The sequence below is a fragment of the Monodon monoceros genome, unplaced genomic scaffold, assembly GCF_005190385.1.
Source record: "Monodon monoceros isolate NGI ecotype Baffin Bay Population unplaced genomic scaffold, NGI_Narwhal_1 Super_Scaffold_16, whole genome shotgun sequence".
NCBI lineage: Eukaryota > Metazoa > Chordata > Mammalia > Artiodactyla > Monodontidae > Monodon > Monodon monoceros.
The window spans coordinates 34,605,548-34,623,805 of NW_021703772.1; the positions used below are offsets into that span (position 1 = coordinate 34,605,548).

The window sequence follows — 18,258 nt, forward strand, 5'->3', positions numbered from 1 at the left end:
ACTGACAGCCTCTAATCCATCCTGGCCGCCATCAGTCATGGCAACCCTAACCACAGAACAGAAATCTTGGATTCATCTTTTCTAAAGAAAGTTGCTTCTAAATGTTTGTAATTCACACAACAGCCTTCATTCTACACGTAAACATCCCCCTCAGTGCATTTTTTCATACCTTCAACTTCTAATCCAGGAAACACTGGATTTGTTCTCATTACTTCACCTATTCAACTAAAACATAATGCTTACTACCTGACAAATATTGGATACTGGGCATATAGTGGCGAATGAGGGGAAGGCGGATTAAGTTAAAGAATTATGCAGGGCCCTCCAGGCAAAGGCAAACGCCTAACAACAAACTACACTTGCATTTAAATACTCTGGCTGTTGATAGATGCTGATGGCTCGAATTCAGGTGATGGCACTGGAGAGAAGTGATTTCAATAATTGGAATAGGCAGGATTTGATCTGTTAGATGTGAGGGCTGAAAGGGAAGGGACTTGAAGCCTTCCGGAGAGGGTAGATGCCATTACTTTTTACGAAGTGAAACACTGGCATTTTTTGAATATGTACGTGTTTGGATAGGAGTTTGAAGTACATGTGAGCCAAACAAAAGCAAACGTTGTTTGGAGAAAAAAAAATTTTCTGAGGGGCACAGGCCTTTTGATGGTACTTTAAACACGAAGTCAAAACAGTAAGGACCAGGACAGGACTGAGTGTTAACCAACCCCAGCACTCAAAGGTTATTAGCATACAACAACCAGTGCAAGTCACTGCTTTTCTCTTTACATTAATAAGGAGTCTCATGAAATTTTATTCAATTTCAAGGGTACAGACAAGAAGCAAATTTCACAGAGAAATAACGCAGCAATATAATCACTGGCTTGGATGGCTGTACTTGAGGTTGTTCAGAGTGCCAAGAACTATCTGGATTATCGGCTACCCAGTTTTCTCCATTCTTCAGCTTTTTGCCACATGAGGATCCATTAGTCCTAACTAGAATGGAAATTAGGTGTACTTACAGACATAATATTTTATTCTCAGGATGCCAGAAAATGTAGAACATCTTTCTGAAGTAATAGGGGCTTCAGTCTGTAAGTGGGTCACTTATTTCCCCAATAGGTTTACCTCTAAGTCAACTTGAAGCACAGCCTTCAGGATTTCAAGCTTAAAAAAATGGTTTAAACTATTTTCATCCGATTTTAAAATGGTTACACTGACTGGAAATTCCCTGAAACAGCTCAGTTATATTTGATAACTTTGTAGCACCCCAAATTCATTACACACATTTAATGCATACTTCCCAGACCTGCAGTAATACAACCATAACCATTCTAATCATATCATAGTTTAATTAAGAGATTGGTCCCTCTAGGTAAAGTCTACAAAGCAAAGGACTGCGCAGATTTGTTGCCACGTTTCCTCTACGGCACTGTAGTAGGCACAAGCAGTTGAGCTTTTACTTTAAGGTTATTAAGAGTTACTAAATTGACAGTGATAGAGTGAATTTGTAAAGTATCCTCACCATTTTTTCATTAAGAGGTGAAATGATCATCTTAGAATAAGGATAAAAGGATTGTAGGTGCATTGGAAAATTAAAATGATTGGATTTAATATGGCTACTAATATAGCCCACAGTTAAATAGAAGGAATAAAAGTGGGGAGGGAAAGGGAGTTTGGAAGCCTTTCTGATCCATACCAAATTTCACACAATTATGCATAAGACTGTGTTTAGGTACAAATCCACTGCAATTCAAGTTTTTAGACAGAGGCCAATTATAAATTCATTATTTCAAAGTCAAAAGTACTTATCACGTCTTCTAGATCCCACTTAAATAAAGTCTTCTTAAAAACTTATTTCTTAAAAAAAAACAAAAAACTTATTTCTTAATAATATTTCAAACCACTAGGTTTCAGTAGGCTGGTGAATAGACATACCCTATATCAGTACTAGAGGACTAATACTTTACATGAAAAATCATAGCACGGCAGTTTACCAGAATTCTCATAGAAATGCACATTAGCCTATTTTACATGGCACCTGTAAATACCATCTGAGGAAATTTTTACAAAGATAGTTCAGTAGTCTAGGTAATAATGTACACTAGAACTTTGGCATCTATGTTACATTTTAAATCAACCAATAGTTCTATCAGGTCCTGCAAGCAGCCTACTTGAATGTGACAGTCGACTCATCAGTAAAATTTCAGTGCCGTTTATCAATGTGTTATGATGAACAAATTTAATTAAAATAAACATTCACCTAGGATTTTTTTTTTTTGCTGTACGCGGGCCTCTCACTGCCGTGGCCTCTCCCGCTGCAGAGCACAGGCTCCGAACGCGCAGGCTCAGCGGCCATGGCTCACGGGCCCAGCCGCTCCGCAGCATGTGGGATCCTCCCGGACCGGGGCACGAACCCGCGTCCCCTGCATCGGCAGGCGGACTCCCAACCACTGCGCCACCAGGGAAGCCCCTCACCTAGGATTTTAATTGATTTTTATAGATGAGAAGGAACCTGAATGATTTTATTTATGATACATTTATAAGTCAAAAAAAAAATAAGAATCTGGCAAGACCTCCAAAGCCAATGGGAAATGATTTGTCTGATGCCTATGGTGGGAAGGGTATAAAGTGCAGCTATTATAAGATGGTGACTGACAGAAAACAAAGTTCTTCTATTTTCTAGTGACCCTGGCAGAAAAAAATACTGCTTCAAGATCTGGACACACATAAAGATACATCCGCCAACGCAAATGTCTATCAATCACTAGGTCCCCTCCCCTTTTAAAAAAGATATATTAGGATCCGCATTCTCAAGCAGGGGTGGTGTCACCCCCAAGTAGGACCAAAAAAACCCCTTACTCTTTTCATGTATAAAGCAGATATATATACAGCATATCTATGATATTAAAATTCATTGGGGGGAATTCCCTGGCGGTCCAGTGGTTAGGACTCCACACTTTCACTGCCAAGGGCTGGGGTTCAATCCCTGGTTGGGGAACCGAGATCCCACAAGCTGTGTGGCGTGGCCGAAAAAATTCACTGGGGCACTATTAAAAAAAAAAAAGTTTAAAAGGCTTTGGGCTTGGGGTTGATGAAAAAAAGCTTTAAGAAAACTGAATTAGAAGTCAGTCTCTGTCACAGGCATTTCTTCTCCCCACCATCACTATGCTATGTCAAAATACCCTGTGGCATTTTTGGTATTTGGAATTTTCATAAGAACATAATGTCTCTAGGGCAATACTCCCAGAATAATTAAGATTAAGAAATTTATCATCAGCTCTACACACATTTAATTATGGCATCTAAGAGGAGACTTATCCTTAGAAACTGACACCAAGTTAGGAAAATCAATTAACATTTATCTGATCATAATTACAAGTACAATCTTAACAACTATATTAAGAATTACAGGTTTGAGGTTGGCACTGGCAGCTGAAATTCAAAATTGCCACTTAAAATTCAAAATGAAAATCTGCAAAGCCTTTTTAGAAAGCATTCCCTTTCTTTACACTATACTGTCACAGGTGACTTTATCCATTTACTAGAATATTGTAGTAAGTAAACACTACTTTGCCGTGAAGGAAAACACTGTGATCAGGGATCATAATGTAGTTCTGGAAGACTATACATTTTCACTATACACAGTATATAATAAGGTGCACTCTGTACTGCAAGTAACATGCAATGATTTGGTTGTAGAAATGTTAATGTAGTTTCTGCTACATCAGAATTCTGTGTAGGTGTTTACAGTTTGGGGGTCGTAAGGATGAAAAGAGCAATTATTTAATGCTTACATAGTAGAGATGTCTGAATGCATAACATACAGTTACCAGTAGGCAGTAACATGGAAATTACAAAAAAATTAAAAAAGATTAACCTATATAAACCTAAGTGTAAGGATGGACTTTATTTAAAAAAAAAGTCTTTTAAGGACTACAAATTACAAAGTAAAAGCAGATCACTATGTAGAAACCTAGTGAATACATTTTGTCTGTGCATGAAAGCTTTATCAAAGTTATTCATTTAACAATTTCACCCCCTTCACAACCGTATCAGTTATGATGCTCTTCTTCATAAGGTTATTATACCTTTATTTCAAACTATATTACATGTTATTCCCTCAAGATAAACTTTTAAACACCTAATTTTTAGCTCCTAAGAATGGCACCTCTGAAAGGGGCAATTCCCACTCAGTCTCCGGCGGCATTATTCCAAGCTCATTTCTTTCACCAATCAAAAAAGCTTTCAAAATGTTCACTTTTAACATGAAATCTTTCCACCAAAAAGTGTGGCCACATTTTCTTTTCTAATGACTACATATAAAGATGGGTAGCAGCAAGAAAATTAAGATGGAAATTAAAAGGCAGCCATTAAAATAAATGGATCAACTGTACAGAAGAGAGATTTGGCTCATGGCAATTTAAAATACTGGCAACTGGGGTAAATTAACAGGCAGATGCTTGAGTCATATATGAATCTGTGAAGAGAATGAAGCTGGCCCAGTATGACCAAGTAGGATAATCATTATCACTGCACTTCATTCTTTGCAACAAATACTCTAAGCCAACAGGAAATATGAGTTATATTTAGAATCCCAATTAGAACATGGTAACCACTTTTCTTTCAACAATTTTCTGGGTTTAGTACAGTCATTTGCTTTACTTATACTGTTTTATGAGTCCTTTCTTACCAATCTAAGTGTATGACAACTGTAAAATACTTTAAATGACAATGCTTTTCCAAGGTATATTTGAAAATGGCGGCATGAAAAGAATATTCATTTGTTTTGTCTAGAAAGAAGCAAACTGAATGCAGAGGTTTCTCAATGGGTAAAAGCTCAACTTTTTTCTTCCCACCACCACCACATACAATTTCCCAAACACCTCACTTTCAAGTTTGTTCTCCATGGCTTCATTTTAAGGAATGAAAATCAGAGAGCAAACAATTGAGCTCAAGTACATCTGGGGTTAAAAATGCAAGAAAATATCAACATGCAAGCAGTGGTCCAAATACTCAAGATTCATGTAAATGAATCTACTGTATATGAGATTTCCATTGATGAGCAGGGCTTTGGGCATACCAAATTATCACACAAATCACTGCCTTCTGAGACTCTGGATACTTTTACAGTTTAATTTGCAAACAGAATTTTTATAACAAATTATTTTAACCAAATCATATCTTGAAAACTGTTTATATAGAAAACCCAGGGAAAAAGTGAACTGTTCATTGTGGAAGGCCTTAAATTACATTATTACAGTAGAAAATACAGGAGGTAGAAGATAACTGAAAAGACTAATGCAACATTAGATTCAAATCTATAGCTCCTGTAGCTACTTAAAACATGGTTTTAGAAACTAAATCCAACATTTCCAGTAACCATAGAAACAGTTAAAATAAAATTTGCCATGAAAGCCCTTATATCATGCTTGATATAGGGAGGTAGGAAGATGTAAGAACCAGGACACATGAGACATGACATTTTATCTACAATTCCTGTTTGCTTTACTGAGGGTGTAGTTTCAAATTCAGTCACCTTCTTCAGCTTCAGACTCAGATTCTAGAAAAGGGGAAAAGTGCAGTCAAGCATTACATGGTATCAGAAAGCAAAACTTCTGTTTATAACTTTATTTAAGGAATTTTATTAATAATGCTCTACTCATATGAGGGGGATATTAAATGTATTCATTTGTAAACCTCAAAATTCATAAATATTAACTATTCTCAAAATTTTCTAATTTCCTAAGAATGATAGGATTATGGCCAAGCCATCAAAATACCTGAAGTGTAGTTTTCCTCACCTACTTTAAAGTAATAAGTTTTTGCAGGTCTGTCATAAATGAACAAAAATCTGTACTCACATACAAAATGGTACCTGAATGAAAGAAGGCAACATGTATGGACATACTCTTGGCCACATTAAAATAAGTTCTCAGGCTTTACCAAAAAAAAAAAAAAAACCCTGCTCAAATGAAAAGACTTACCTTCTTCAGCATTTTTGAGCCACTCTACAAACTTTTTCATTTGCTCAAGGAAGACACTTTTCCCCTTGGCAACATGTGCATCTTTATACCACTTCAGAATGGGTTCTTCACTCAGAACTTCAGCTATAAAGAGAGCAACCTTTACATTCGTGGAGTTTTCATACAGTACTTCTCTAACTAAGGCAGAGTTAGAAACCCCCTAAGGCAGCGGTCCTCAACCTTTCTGGCACCAGGGACCGGTTTCGTGGAAGACAGATTTTTCCATGGGGGGGTGGGGGTGGGAGATATGGCTCAGGTGGTCACGTGAGCGACGGGGGGCGGCAGATGAAGCTTCACTTGCTCGCCCGCTGCTCACCTCCTGCTGTGCGGCCCGGCTCCTGATGGGCCGCAGACCGGTAGCGGCCCGCGGCTCAGAGTTTGGGGACCCTCTGCCCTAAGGTGCAAACGCCTTCATGGCAAAAAAAGATCTCACTGAAAAGCAAATATTTTGGTTGCTTACAAAATAAATCTGTGTTCAGAACTCTCTTAACTGGTTTCTTCAATGAATTAAAATTTAAAGTAGAAAAGATGAAATGAGAACACTACATTAAGAAACTTTTTATCAACTTGTGGCCAATGTATGCACCTACAAACAGGAAATCAACCTTATTAAACCAGTGATTCTTTCAACTGAAGGCAGTTTTATCCCTTGGGGACACCAGACAATGTTTACAGACATTCTTGGTTGTTACACTGGGGGGGGAGGTGCTACTGGCACCTATTGGGCTGATGCCAGGGATGCTGTTAAACACTCTACAGTGCATAGGACAGTCACCTACAAAATAGTTATCTGGCCCAAAATAGTAGTACCAAGGTTGAGAAATCTTGTGATAAATGATCAGGGATATCTCATAGATAATTCTTTAATTTTTTAGGTGTGAAAATGGTACTGTGATTTTTTAAAAGTCCATGTGTTTTATAGATAAAATTAAAAGTTAATTACTAACTTTTCCAGAATTAAATGAAGATTTCTAAGATTTATTTCTAAACAATCTGAGTGGAGGAAGTGGAGGTATAGATACTTTAAAGAAACCTAACCACAAGTTGATAATCACTGAAGCACAAGGTACTTGGAGTTCATTACCCTATCCTTTAAAAAACGAAACAAAACAAAACCTGGGGATGCAGGGATGCAGGTAGACCTCTAAGTTTAAAATATGGGAACCAACAAAATCATCTGTCTGGGGAAGAGGACTGGGGGAATATAGGAGGCAAAGTTTGAGGCCTCATCAAGAAGGCTTTAGATTTTAACTTGTTAATAAGCTTTAGAGATGTTTTAAAGATAATGCACTCAAAAGTAACTAATTAAATCAGAGACAACTCAGTCCTGTGATTAGAGTAAAATATTTTAGGGTGCTGACGTTCAGAGAACTACTCATTAGAATTATTTTGAGTTTCCTAGGATATCTGTCAAATGTATTCACAAAATTCAAAATTTAAATTACCTTTATAAAAAAGCACCACTATTTTCTGGAAGGCTTTCATGAAATGAATGTTGTCATAGCAATACTCCTGAATCTTCAGTAACAGAGTCAGCTCAGACTGACCTTGAGTTGTAAAGGCAGCAAGTAGAGGGCTGTATTGCTTTTAAAGGGAAGGGAGAAAAGATTTAGTCATTTAGTACGATGGCCGTCTATTATAAATTCCTAAGACATAACTCATCTTTTATAATCACTGTGAATTATATTCTGTTTAGTGGAAGTTAAAAAAAAAGAGTAAAGCAGAAAAATTAAGCATTTAAATCAAAAAAGCAATACTACACCAAGGATTCCAGATAATTGTGAATACAATGTTAACATTTTAAAGGAAAAAAAAAAGAATCCTCCTGTTTTCCAATATTCTCTCAAAAGCAAAGACCATATAACAGGTTCAATCTACTTTTAAACATGTCTTTGTTTTTAACCTGTGAGCCAAAGAAAGCCCAAATCAGACTTTTTAAAAGGTTATCATCAATAGTTAATATGTTATTTGTCTACTTACTGGTGGTTTATCCCCAGGAAGCACAGGATGTGATAAATCCTTTTAGAAAAGTACACTGACAGTTCACTTACCCCACTTACAAGAATAATGTTTTACCAAGGCACAGTTCTAATACCTTCAAGTGCTTGATGGCTTGCTCTGCTACAAGCTCCTCTTTTTTGTTCCATTCCACAGTGCTCATTACACTGGACCATATTATTCCGATGACAACTGGTTCTGGGATGTTGTTTTTTTTCATCTCCTCCTTGACATACAAAATTATCTGCAAAAGAATCCAAATTTAGTACAGAAATAAGTTTGATATGTAGATACTACACACATGAAACTTAGACCTTTCACAAAAGCATAAACACCTTTCCATGCCACTAACAATGACCAGGAGACCATATATAATCATAGAACTTTTAGAACAAGAAGGTATGGACTTCTAGTTCAAACCCTGTATTACACATAGGCAAACTACCTAGGAAAAGACCAAGATGGAAACAGGTCTGTCTATTGGCTTGCACCTTACAAAAATCCCCAAGTGTTATGATTTCTGGGTACCCATAAGGCAATGAATATGAAAAAGATTGAGGCAAAGTCCCAGCATAACATTCTACAGCTATTATAAAACTCACTGGTGAAATACTTTAAAGTTTCTGAAATGAGTAAAAATTTTCTTAGCTAGAAACTTGGCCATATAGTTTAAATAAGAATATCTCACATCCTTAAATGGATCACCACGGGACATCTGTTCTTGAAGTTCTTTCTGGAGTTCCTTACGAGCTCCTATGGTTTGCTGATTCCGAACATACTCTGAAAGCTCTTTCAAGCCTGCTTCAGTAAAATACTTTGTGAAGTGTTCAACGCTTTGTTTATTGGCAGGAAAAAGTTCCTGAAAGGAGAATTTAATCTGGTTAAATGGTCTTCAAATCAGATTAAGAAAAACACTTTTCCTCTTTTCACAGATTAAAAATGGGAAAGTTGCCTATTAAGCTTTCAAGACTGTGAAGAATGAAAAGTTACAAACCATCAGTCTGTTATCCATGCTCACTTTCCGAAGGCTTGCAGCTACTGCATTGATATCTTTTTCATTTATCCATGATTTAAAGAGCTTTACAGCAAAAGCTGCTGAAACCCCTGTAGAAAAACAGAGCTTACTTAACAGAAGTACCTTCCTGGATTTCAATGACTATCTCCCATTTCCTCCCTCTGAGGCTCCACCACACAGGATTATTCACTTTATCCCCAAGCTTACCCCTGAACTTCCCTCTGCCACTGCTTACCATTCTACTCCAATTTCTCTACTCTACCATTTGCTAGTTGTGTACTGTTAGTCAAGTTAAACTGTTTTCTGATGTGTAAAATGAGAGTAACAATTCTTAACACTTGACAGGGTTGTTGTGAGAATAAAAATAAGGCATGTTAAATAACTCAGTACTCTAAGCAATAAAAAGAAGTTAGCTTTTAAATTACTGTACAGAATAATTTAACTATGGAAATCACAAAAGGGAACTTATTTTCTTTTTCAGCTTGCCATTTTCCCCATTTTCTCTATTCAAGATGTTCCCAAGTTTCCCAGTTGGGATTAATCTCTCTCTGGGTTTCCACAGCATTTCTATTTTTACTTTACAATCAATCACATTTTGTCTAGACCCTGGATAGACAGTTGTTAAGCCTAAATGCCAAAGGTATACATTAAATAACTAATGAGCTGAAATGAACCAATTAAATTTAAGGATACTAGTTAAAAAACTAAGACTATCACACAAGTCAAATCTACATAAACTATATCTTAACTTTCGTATCAGTTCATCTTTCAGGCTCTTATGTACTCCACCCTCAGCCAACTAAAGATCATCCTTTACTAAAGGTTGATTACCTTCTTTAACCAAATTCTCATTATAAAGGCTATTAAGAATGGATGCGTTAAGTGTTCCATTAGCCAGAAGAACACCAGTCAACATAGCCAGCTTGTTCCTCTCCGACTCTGAAAAACCCTTTAAGAACAGCAGCAGCTATAAAAGTAAATAGTTAACGGTTAAAAGAGCAAATGCATTACATAAATAGAAGCAGTAAAGCATATTATATTGGTTAAAATTGTGGGCTCTGGGGCCTAACCATCCAAGTTTATATCTTGGTTATAATACTCACTAGCTGAGTGACCTTGGGCAAGATACTTAACCTGTCTCAGTCTTCTTATATGTGAATGTGGATAATAAAACTTGTTTCACAGGGCTTTTGAGAATATTAAATGAGTTAATAATTAAGACAGTGTCTCATATTCATTAAATGATACTATTAACCTTACCAAATTTTCTGTGCACTTATATGTAGAATATCTAAGACTCAGAGAGCAAGTATGTTAAATTTCTCCTTGTCAATGTGTTTAGCTCTGATCTGCTACTCTCTGTCTTCTAAACAAACCCCACTTGGATTTTAACCCCTTTGCCACTTGTTTGGATATAGAGCTAAGAAACAGTGTATAGCAAATTACAAAATGATATACCTCCAAACTTCATTTCAAAGACAGCCTACCTAAATATCTAAAATTATCTCAAATCCGTGGCAGAATTAGGATTTAACATTCCCTTCTTTGACCCCAACCTCTTGTTTTCCACAAAGCATACTGCTGCTCATACCTTTTTAACTTCATCTTCAAAACCCTTCTCCAGGTATTTGTAGCGCCTGATTAACTTGTTAAAAACCTGTAAGAACAGTAAAGGAACTGAATGATAACCTCATACGTAAAAATGGCAGATTCCCCAAAGATCTAAGTCAGGGCAACTAAGACCTCTCCACAGTATCTCCAGAATAGCAAAGAAGTGAACCTTTCATCAGATGTTTAAACCAGCTTGGGAAGCCTGTCAATTCCCAAATCCTACAATATACCAATACTGTTACCACTTTAACTGCCACCCTGCAATAGATTTTATTGCCAAATATCAAAGCATGGACTAATTATTGCTCAAATACAAGTCATTTACCCATTTGTAGGATATTAACAGAATAGGATCATAAAATATAGTTCTACTTTCCTAATGACATAGACAACAATCCCTAGGTTAGATGCATTTTAATTCTTTGCTTACAATAACACAAGCATAACTATGTATGCAACTTTCAAATGAGATTCTGACTGGTAAAGAAGCTAATCTGCCTATAACTCATTCACCTTTAAAAAGCTATATGCAGAATAATTTAGTGATGAAAATCACGACAGGGAACTGATTTTCCTTTTTCAGCTTGAATTTTTTCCCTAAAAAATGGATTAATTTTAGAGGGACAAACAGGAAAAGGAGAGCTGATTCAATTTTTTTCTATTTTGTTTTCCTCAGCACATTTTTAAGTTCCTAAACCATCATACTGCACACCCAGAACACCTCTAAACCTTCAGCTCAGATTCCTTCAACCTGCTACCAGCAATCTCTTAAAAGCAGAATATTCCTTAAACATTAGATGGATAACAGTTAACTGAAATAATTATGTAAAGTTTAATTTACCTGAGCAAATGCTTGCATGGTCTCTAGGTCTTCTTGTGCTGCGAACACACAGACATCTGTACGCATCATGTCATCTGCCAGTGTACCACCTGGGGCTAAGGTATATTTTACAAAAAATTTGCAATGACCTTCATTTAAAATTAGTAATTATTTCAATCTTACTTTCTTTTAAACTTTAACTTAACTTATTTTTATGTTTCAGGTGTATAACATTATAGTTCAACCTCTGTATATACTAGTCAATCTTATTTTCTGTAAGGATTCTCATTATAAAATAAACTGATAAAAATTCTGAGATGATCTGAAAGCGAAGTCAATTTCTCAGTAGGAACATGGCTGGTTGGTTCAATACGTGTGAACAAAGTGAAAACAATTTACTGGAATAAATAAAATAACCCTCTTCAGCAACCCAATGAAACTCACTCACTGCATTAATTCAGCAGTGCCAAATCTGTCACTCAAGTGGAGATGTTCAGAATTGGTTCTGACTTTCCATACAGAAAACCTTTCATAAACTTCCAAAGAGGCTGGGCTATAAAAACCTGCAAGTTAGAGACTTTATCTTTTAGATACATTTGTAAGTATTTATGGATAAAATGATGTCTGACGTACACTTTAAAATACAGGGGAGGGGAGATGAAGTCGGGGGGTAACAGATGAAGTAAGATCGTTAAACATTGCTGAAGTTGGATAGCAGATCCTTAGTTTATTACACTATTCTCTCCAGGATATGTTTGAAAATCTCCTTATTAAAAACGATCCTTTAAAAAGCATTTAAAAAAGCGGCTTATTGATAGCAGTATTATGAATAGAAAATAGGTATGTTTCCCATTTCTTACTACAACTGATACTACAATAAAAGAGATACTCATCTGACTAGGCATTAGAACATATGAACATTTAAGTTCCCGTTCCACCACTGAGCAATTGTTTGATCGCATGCAAGCTACTGAAGCCTCTCTAAGACTCCATCCTGCATGTATACAAATAGAGTTGATTCTACCAGCTTGGCCGAGGTTCAATACACTGTTACTGTGAAAACATTTTGGAATACTTTAAAGAGCCATGGAAATGAAATTACCAGTATCCTTTGAAAATATGTAACTAAGTAGCACATTCTATTAAGATAGTCTGAGCCTGTTGAGGGTGGAGGCAGGAGTAAATCAGCAGGGCTATGGGTAGAAAATATAATGTGAGCACATAATGTAACTTTGAATCTTCTAGTAGCCATATTAAAAATAAAAGGTGAGGGGCTTCCCTGGTGGCACAGTGGTTAAGAATCCGCCTGCCAATGCAGGGGACATAGGTTCAAGCCCTCGGCCGGGAAGATCCCACATGCCACGGACCAACTAAGCCCATGTGCCACAACTACTGAGCCTGCACTCTAGAGCCCGCAAGCCACAACTACTGAGCCCCCGAGTCACAACTACTGAAGCCCACGTGCCTAGAGCCCGTGCTCTGCAACAAGAGAAACCACCGCAATAAGAAGCCTGCACACCACAACGAAGAGTAGCCCCTGCTCGCCGCAACTAGAGAAAGCCCATGCACAGCAATGAAGACCCAACGCAGCCAAAAATAAATAAGTTAAAAAAAAAGGTGAAATTATTTTGATATACTTTAACCCAACACATCAAAAATATTGATTTTAACATTTCAGTATTCAAAATATTAGAGATATCTTACATTCTTTTTAGCATTGTCTTTAAAATCCAATGTGTATTTTACATTTTCAGTACCTCTGAATTTGTACTAGCCACATTCTAAGTGATTGATAACCACAAGTGGCTAGTGGCTAATACACAGAAGAGTGCAGGATTAGAGTCTTCAGGTACAGAGCTGTCCTGAATTGGTTCCAGGACCATCGTGGATACCAGAATCTGCAGATGCTCAAGTCCCTTATATGAAAGGGCATAGTATTTACATATAACCTACACATATCCTTATGTATACTTTAAACAGTCTCTAGGTTACTTATAAAACAGAATACAATGTAAATGCTACATAGTTACTGGAGTATGGGAAATGCATGTTTTGCTTTTTGGAACATTCTGGACAATCCCCCACCACCACTCCAGGGAATATTTTTTATTTTTGATCCACAGTTTGCTGAATCCATGGATGCGGAACCCTCGGATACGAGGGTTAAATTTATAAAGTATTTGGTAAGACAGAACAAGAGATAGGGATTTCTTCATTAACTCAGAGTGTACAAACACAAGTTGGAAAAATCACTGATGGAAGATACTGTTGGGACTTATATGTCAGACAAGTCTTCCCCAAATGTTATGGTTCTGTAATGGATTTCAAATATAAAGCTAGACAGAGCAATGCAATTGGCAAATTTACTATAATTTGAGAAGAAAAAAATGGGAAAATCCTAAGGGGGTAAAAAAAAAAAAGCCACCCTGATTTGATAGGTTTGTCAAATAGTTCATATTCTGGATTCTACATAATCCCCATACAACACACCTCCCACAAGACCCAGACACTTACCCAGCATTCCACCGGCCACCAGAATGTCAAAGAGTGTTTCTGCATATCGGCGGTAATCAAGTTTTGCTCCAGAAGCATCAAGAAACTTTGCTACTGCTTCCAAATCAGTACCAGTTTCAGTTAAGCCTTGAATAATGCAGTCTTGAAACTGAGTAGGGTCAAACCTCTCTTTTTCATCTGGGGGAAAACCCCAAAACATTCAGTTTTAAAAGGCTTACTAAAATACCATGAAACCACAACCTTATGAAGCTATAACTACTGAATAAGTTAACCACATTCATCACAATTTCATTTATTTCAATAGCTGGAAAAAACAAACACTACCTAGATTACCCAAGACCTGCAACACAAGCAAACACAACAGGAGACTAAACACACGTGCTTTGCAAGTTGCACCTCTACAAGTGCAAGGCAGGACTGCCTATCATAAGAAGTGTGGGGCTTCCCTGGTGGCGCAGTGGTTGGGAGTCCGCCTGCCGATGCAGGGGACGCGGGTTCGTGCCGCGGTCCGGGAGGATCCCACGTGCCGCGGAGCAGCTGGGCCCGTGAGCCATGGCCCCTGGGCCTGCGCATCCGGAGCCTGAGCTCCGCAGCGGGGGGGAAAAAAAAAAAAGGAAGTGTGTGGCCTTTCTCCCACTATTTTTTCACACAAGTCTCCTAAGTGAGCTAAATGAGCTGGTGTGTTCCTACTGCCAGGTTACCATTTCCACCTGGAATGCTCTTCCATTGCCTCTGAGCTTTTCTGAAATTTAGGATATCTTCTATACCTCAGGTAAACTTCATTCCTGAGTGAAAGGGAGCTCTTGATTTTCTTTAAAAGTGCCCATAACACTTTCTACTTAAAAAAAAAAAATTGCTCATTTAATACTTATTAAGGTAATCTTTAGAAAGTACATTTACTGAGTATCCAATACATGTCATGTAGCAGTTATGAGTAAGGGCTCTGGATTCAAACTGCCTGATTCAAATCGAGATCAAAAAGCAAATGCTTTGCTTAACTGTCTGAATTTTAGCAATTGGCCCCATTCTTCATGTTTGAATTTCCCTATGGTAAAATGGTGATTAAAAGTAGGATCTATCTCATAAAGTTGTTGCGAATATTAAATGACATAAATAAAATATAAAGCACTCTAAAAAGTGCCTTGGGTACATACCTAGCCTTTACTGTGCTGCTATCACACACTCCAGGGCAGGGTTTGATTTCCCTATCTAGGTTAGATAATATCTTAATTTCTACACAGCACTAGGGTGACCAACTCTTCCCTGTTTGCCTAAGACTTTCTTGTTTTTAGCACTGAAAGGATCTGTGTCCTGGGAACTCTATTCAGTCCCAGGCAAATTGGGATGGTTGTTCACCATACCCAGGACCCAATCATCAAGAACTAGGAGGCCATGAGTGATCGCAATCTGGAACTGGGCAAGTGACATCTCTTCCTGGTACTAACAACAATAATAAAACTACTTGATACTATATTTACACAAAGGCGGTATCAGTAATCCACATAACTTGAGGATACAGTTTTCCATTACTGCAGAATTGCTCTGGTTCCCAACTTCTATGCCTCCTCTTGAGAAAATTTACTGGCTTAAATCTAAATGAATCTGCAAAGACTAGAATCCAATTACTCCTTGGTCTCCCTGCTGTAAGGGGGCAGGCTACAATCAGAAATCATAAAAGATTCTGTAATATATATTTCAAAGTGTCTGTCACTCAGGATAGAAAAACACAATTTATAACGAGTAGCCTATCCAGTTCTCTATTTCCTAAAAGTTTCCTGTAAAATAAGGTCAATATGTGCTTTTGAGCAGAACACTGAAAAGTGTAGGGGTAAAATATTAAACCCAAAACAAAATATATCTGAGACCACATCTCATTTAACTGTGTGTCACTAGTGCAGTGCCTTGCTACAGAATTCAATATTCATTGAAGTACCTGATAATACACAGAAGTAGTTAATATAATTCTCGTAGTTTTCTTACTAAGTTTGTGAGGGAATAGTTTCAAAAGACACTGCAATGTGAACTCTGTTCCATAATTAACTTCCATGGGTTAAAGTCTGATTTTTCTCCCACAAATGTTCACAAAGTTTGGGTGAAACTAGTAGTCACGTTAGGAGCTCTCCTTTTATAAATTAACCTTTTCCCTCAAGCAGAAGTTTCCTTAAATGAAATTTAGCGAGTGAAAATGCAGCCCATACTTTCTCTTTTTTAGAGGCACTTTATCTGCACAACAAAAACATCATTCACTAACCTGCTTAGATACATATATGTTGATACCAAAAGTCTTAAAGGTAGTAGAAATATTCAGGGTATATCTGAAATGGCAGTCAACTAGAAATTCAAGTTCCTTTCGGTACTTTCTCTTTAGGTTTTAATGCTAAGCAATAGCTTGCCAGAGGAACCAAGACATAAAAGTTACTTTGGAGATCTGAAGAGAGATATTATTAAAATATAAATATTTACCTCTTTTTCTGGTTTTAAAACGCTGGCCTGATAGCGTTGGCTTTTGCTGCTTTTGATTATTCATAAAAGACACCCTGGGGGGGAAAAATAAGGCCTTAAAAATATCAGTGCCCCAACATCCATTTTAAAAACAAAGTATCAAACCCTGGCCTAGTCACATGTAAACCACATAGAACATACACTTCCAGTCTAGCAAGAGACCTGGGGCAGGCACACAGAATTACCTTTGCTTGAATTAAACTTAAGTTCAAAACCTGCATTCCTCCCTACACAAAACCCTTTAAAGATGAAATGTGAAGCACACTTTTAAATGACTTTTCAGCGCCACGACTAGTGGCAAATCACCCACCATAAACAGAGGTTAGTCTCTTCCTCTTTAAATTCGCCTACATCTTCCACCACTCTGAGCACCACAGAGGACTAACAGAGATGACCACCACAGTCAGGAGGTATCCCAAATATGCACGTCTATTTAAAGACGCTATCGAGGGCGAATCCCTTCATCGAGGGGCCCCGGTTATGAGGAACACTACCCTACTCTGAAGTCGTGCCCGTGACCGCAGCGTGCGCTTGCACCACTCCAGCCTGAGAAAGGGGCTTGAGAGCCGGCCTAGCCTCCTCCGCCCCATACTTTACAATACAAGCCGCCTCCCTGGGCACGTGTCTCCCCATCCAACCCTTCCCGTGCCTCCCGCCCAGGACCCCCTTGGGCACGGCGGGGACTCCTCGCCCTCAGCCCCCTCTCTACTGACCCCGTCGTTGGCGGTGGCGGCCGCTGCAGCGAGCGGACCACAGGCGCCGAGGCGCTTCGCGCCTGGGGCCCAGCCGCCCCGTACATCCGCCCTCCCTCCCGGGAGAGCAGCGGCGGCGGAGGCGGCCGCAGTGGTGGTGGCGGCTCCTCCGCCCCGCCTGCCGAAACCCCCCACGCGTACATCACCAAACAGAGGCCACGGCCGCTTTGTTACCCAGGCCGGGCAGGGCCGCAGGGGGACCTGCCCAGCCCACTGCCTCCGCCTGTGGCGCCGCGGGGCACACTCGGGCCCCACGTTCCGGCCCGGGCACCCGTCCCTCGGCCTCCCTGCTGAAGCAGCGGCCCCGACCTCTGAATTCCGGCGCCGGATCTGATCCGGCCTCATGCGGCGGCCTCCGCCCGGGCCCATCCAAACCGGGCCGCAAGACCTGCCGCCTCCCTCATCCTCTGCCCAGCGACTACGGGCCGCAACCTCGGCCCGAGACGAGCGGGCCCTGCGCCTCACCGAATTTAAGGCGAAGAGGAAAGAGCCAGAAATCCCGGAGGTGTCGGCAACTGCGGCGGTGTCTCCTCTGCGACCGGAACTAACGAGAGGAGGGGAGGAGGAGGAGGGAAGAGGTGCCACCCCCGCCCCGGCCGGTCTCCTATCGCGAGATTTCTTCCTCGGGTGCTCTGCCCGCCCCTCCCTGATGGCGGCTTCGGGGCGTGAGGTGGGAAAGGAAAGGAGGCAAAGAAAGCGAAGAGGATTTTCAAAGATTCTTTATTCCTCTATTGGATTCCAGATTACCCGGACACTTAGCCTAGACTAGCCCATCTTTCTTCCATCGCCGTGTTCTCCGGCCTCTTAGTTAGCACATGGAGGGGTTAGGAGAACGAATATCCCCCACCACCCCTGCCGGTGCCGAGGAAGTTGGGACACGTCCGGCCTGAGTCCCTTCCCCACCGAGCCCCCCCCACCCACCACGCCCCAGTAGCGCCGGAAGTCGAAGCCCGAGGGCTGGGGGCGCCCGGGCCCTTCGTGGGCGGAGACCGAGTTGGCTAAGGGGGTCCATATGTGGTCTCTAGT

At 39.5% G+C, this 18,258-nt stretch overlaps 1 protein-coding gene across 3 annotated transcripts; it reads right to left on the reverse strand.

The window, feature by feature from the left end:
- Window positions 1–775: 775 nt before the first annotated feature.
- On the reverse strand, window positions 776–17,828 carry BZW1 (basic leucine zipper and W2 domains 1). Of its 3 annotated transcripts, none has more exons than XM_029225477.1 (12): window positions 17,698–17,828; window positions 16,442–16,515; window positions 13,979–14,155; window positions 11,486–11,580; window positions 10,625–10,690; window positions 9,865–10,000; window positions 9,013–9,122; window positions 8,707–8,877; window positions 8,116–8,262; window positions 7,466–7,604; window positions 5,982–6,104; window positions 776–5,557 (listed from the first exon to the last, which is right to left on the reverse strand). In XM_029225477.1, exons 2-12 carry the CDS (start codon window positions 16,503–16,505, stop codon window positions 5,526–5,528), a joined length of 1,260 nt encoding a protein of 419 aa, XP_029081310.1. In that variant the 5' UTR covers window positions 16,506–16,515; window positions 17,698–17,828; the 3' UTR covers window positions 776–5,525. The 3 variants fall into 3 exon arrangements, with proteins under 3 accessions (XP_029081310.1, XP_029081311.1, XP_029081312.1); XM_029225478.1 differs by lacking the exon at window positions 17,698–17,828 and adding an exon at window positions 17,194–17,680; XM_029225479.1 differs by lacking the exons at window positions 11,486–11,580; window positions 16,442–16,515; window positions 17,698–17,828 and having other exon boundaries at window positions 13,973–14,056.
- Window positions 17,829–18,258: the final 430 nt, after the last annotated feature.

Coding starts and splice junctions, on each gene's coding strand:
- BZW1 (XM_029225478.1), bottom strand. CDS start 17,375: ATGTACGCGTGGGGGGTTTCGGCAGGCGGGGCGGAGGAGCCGCCACCA. Junction 10,001..10,624: donor TTGAAGATGAAGTTAAAAAG/GTATGAGCAGCA, acceptor TTACTTTTATAG/CTGCTGCTGTTCTTAAAGGG. Junction 6,105..7,465: donor AGTGGTGCTTTTTTATAAAG/GTAATTTAAATT, acceptor CTCTCTTTATAG/CTGAAGTTCTGAGTGAAGAA.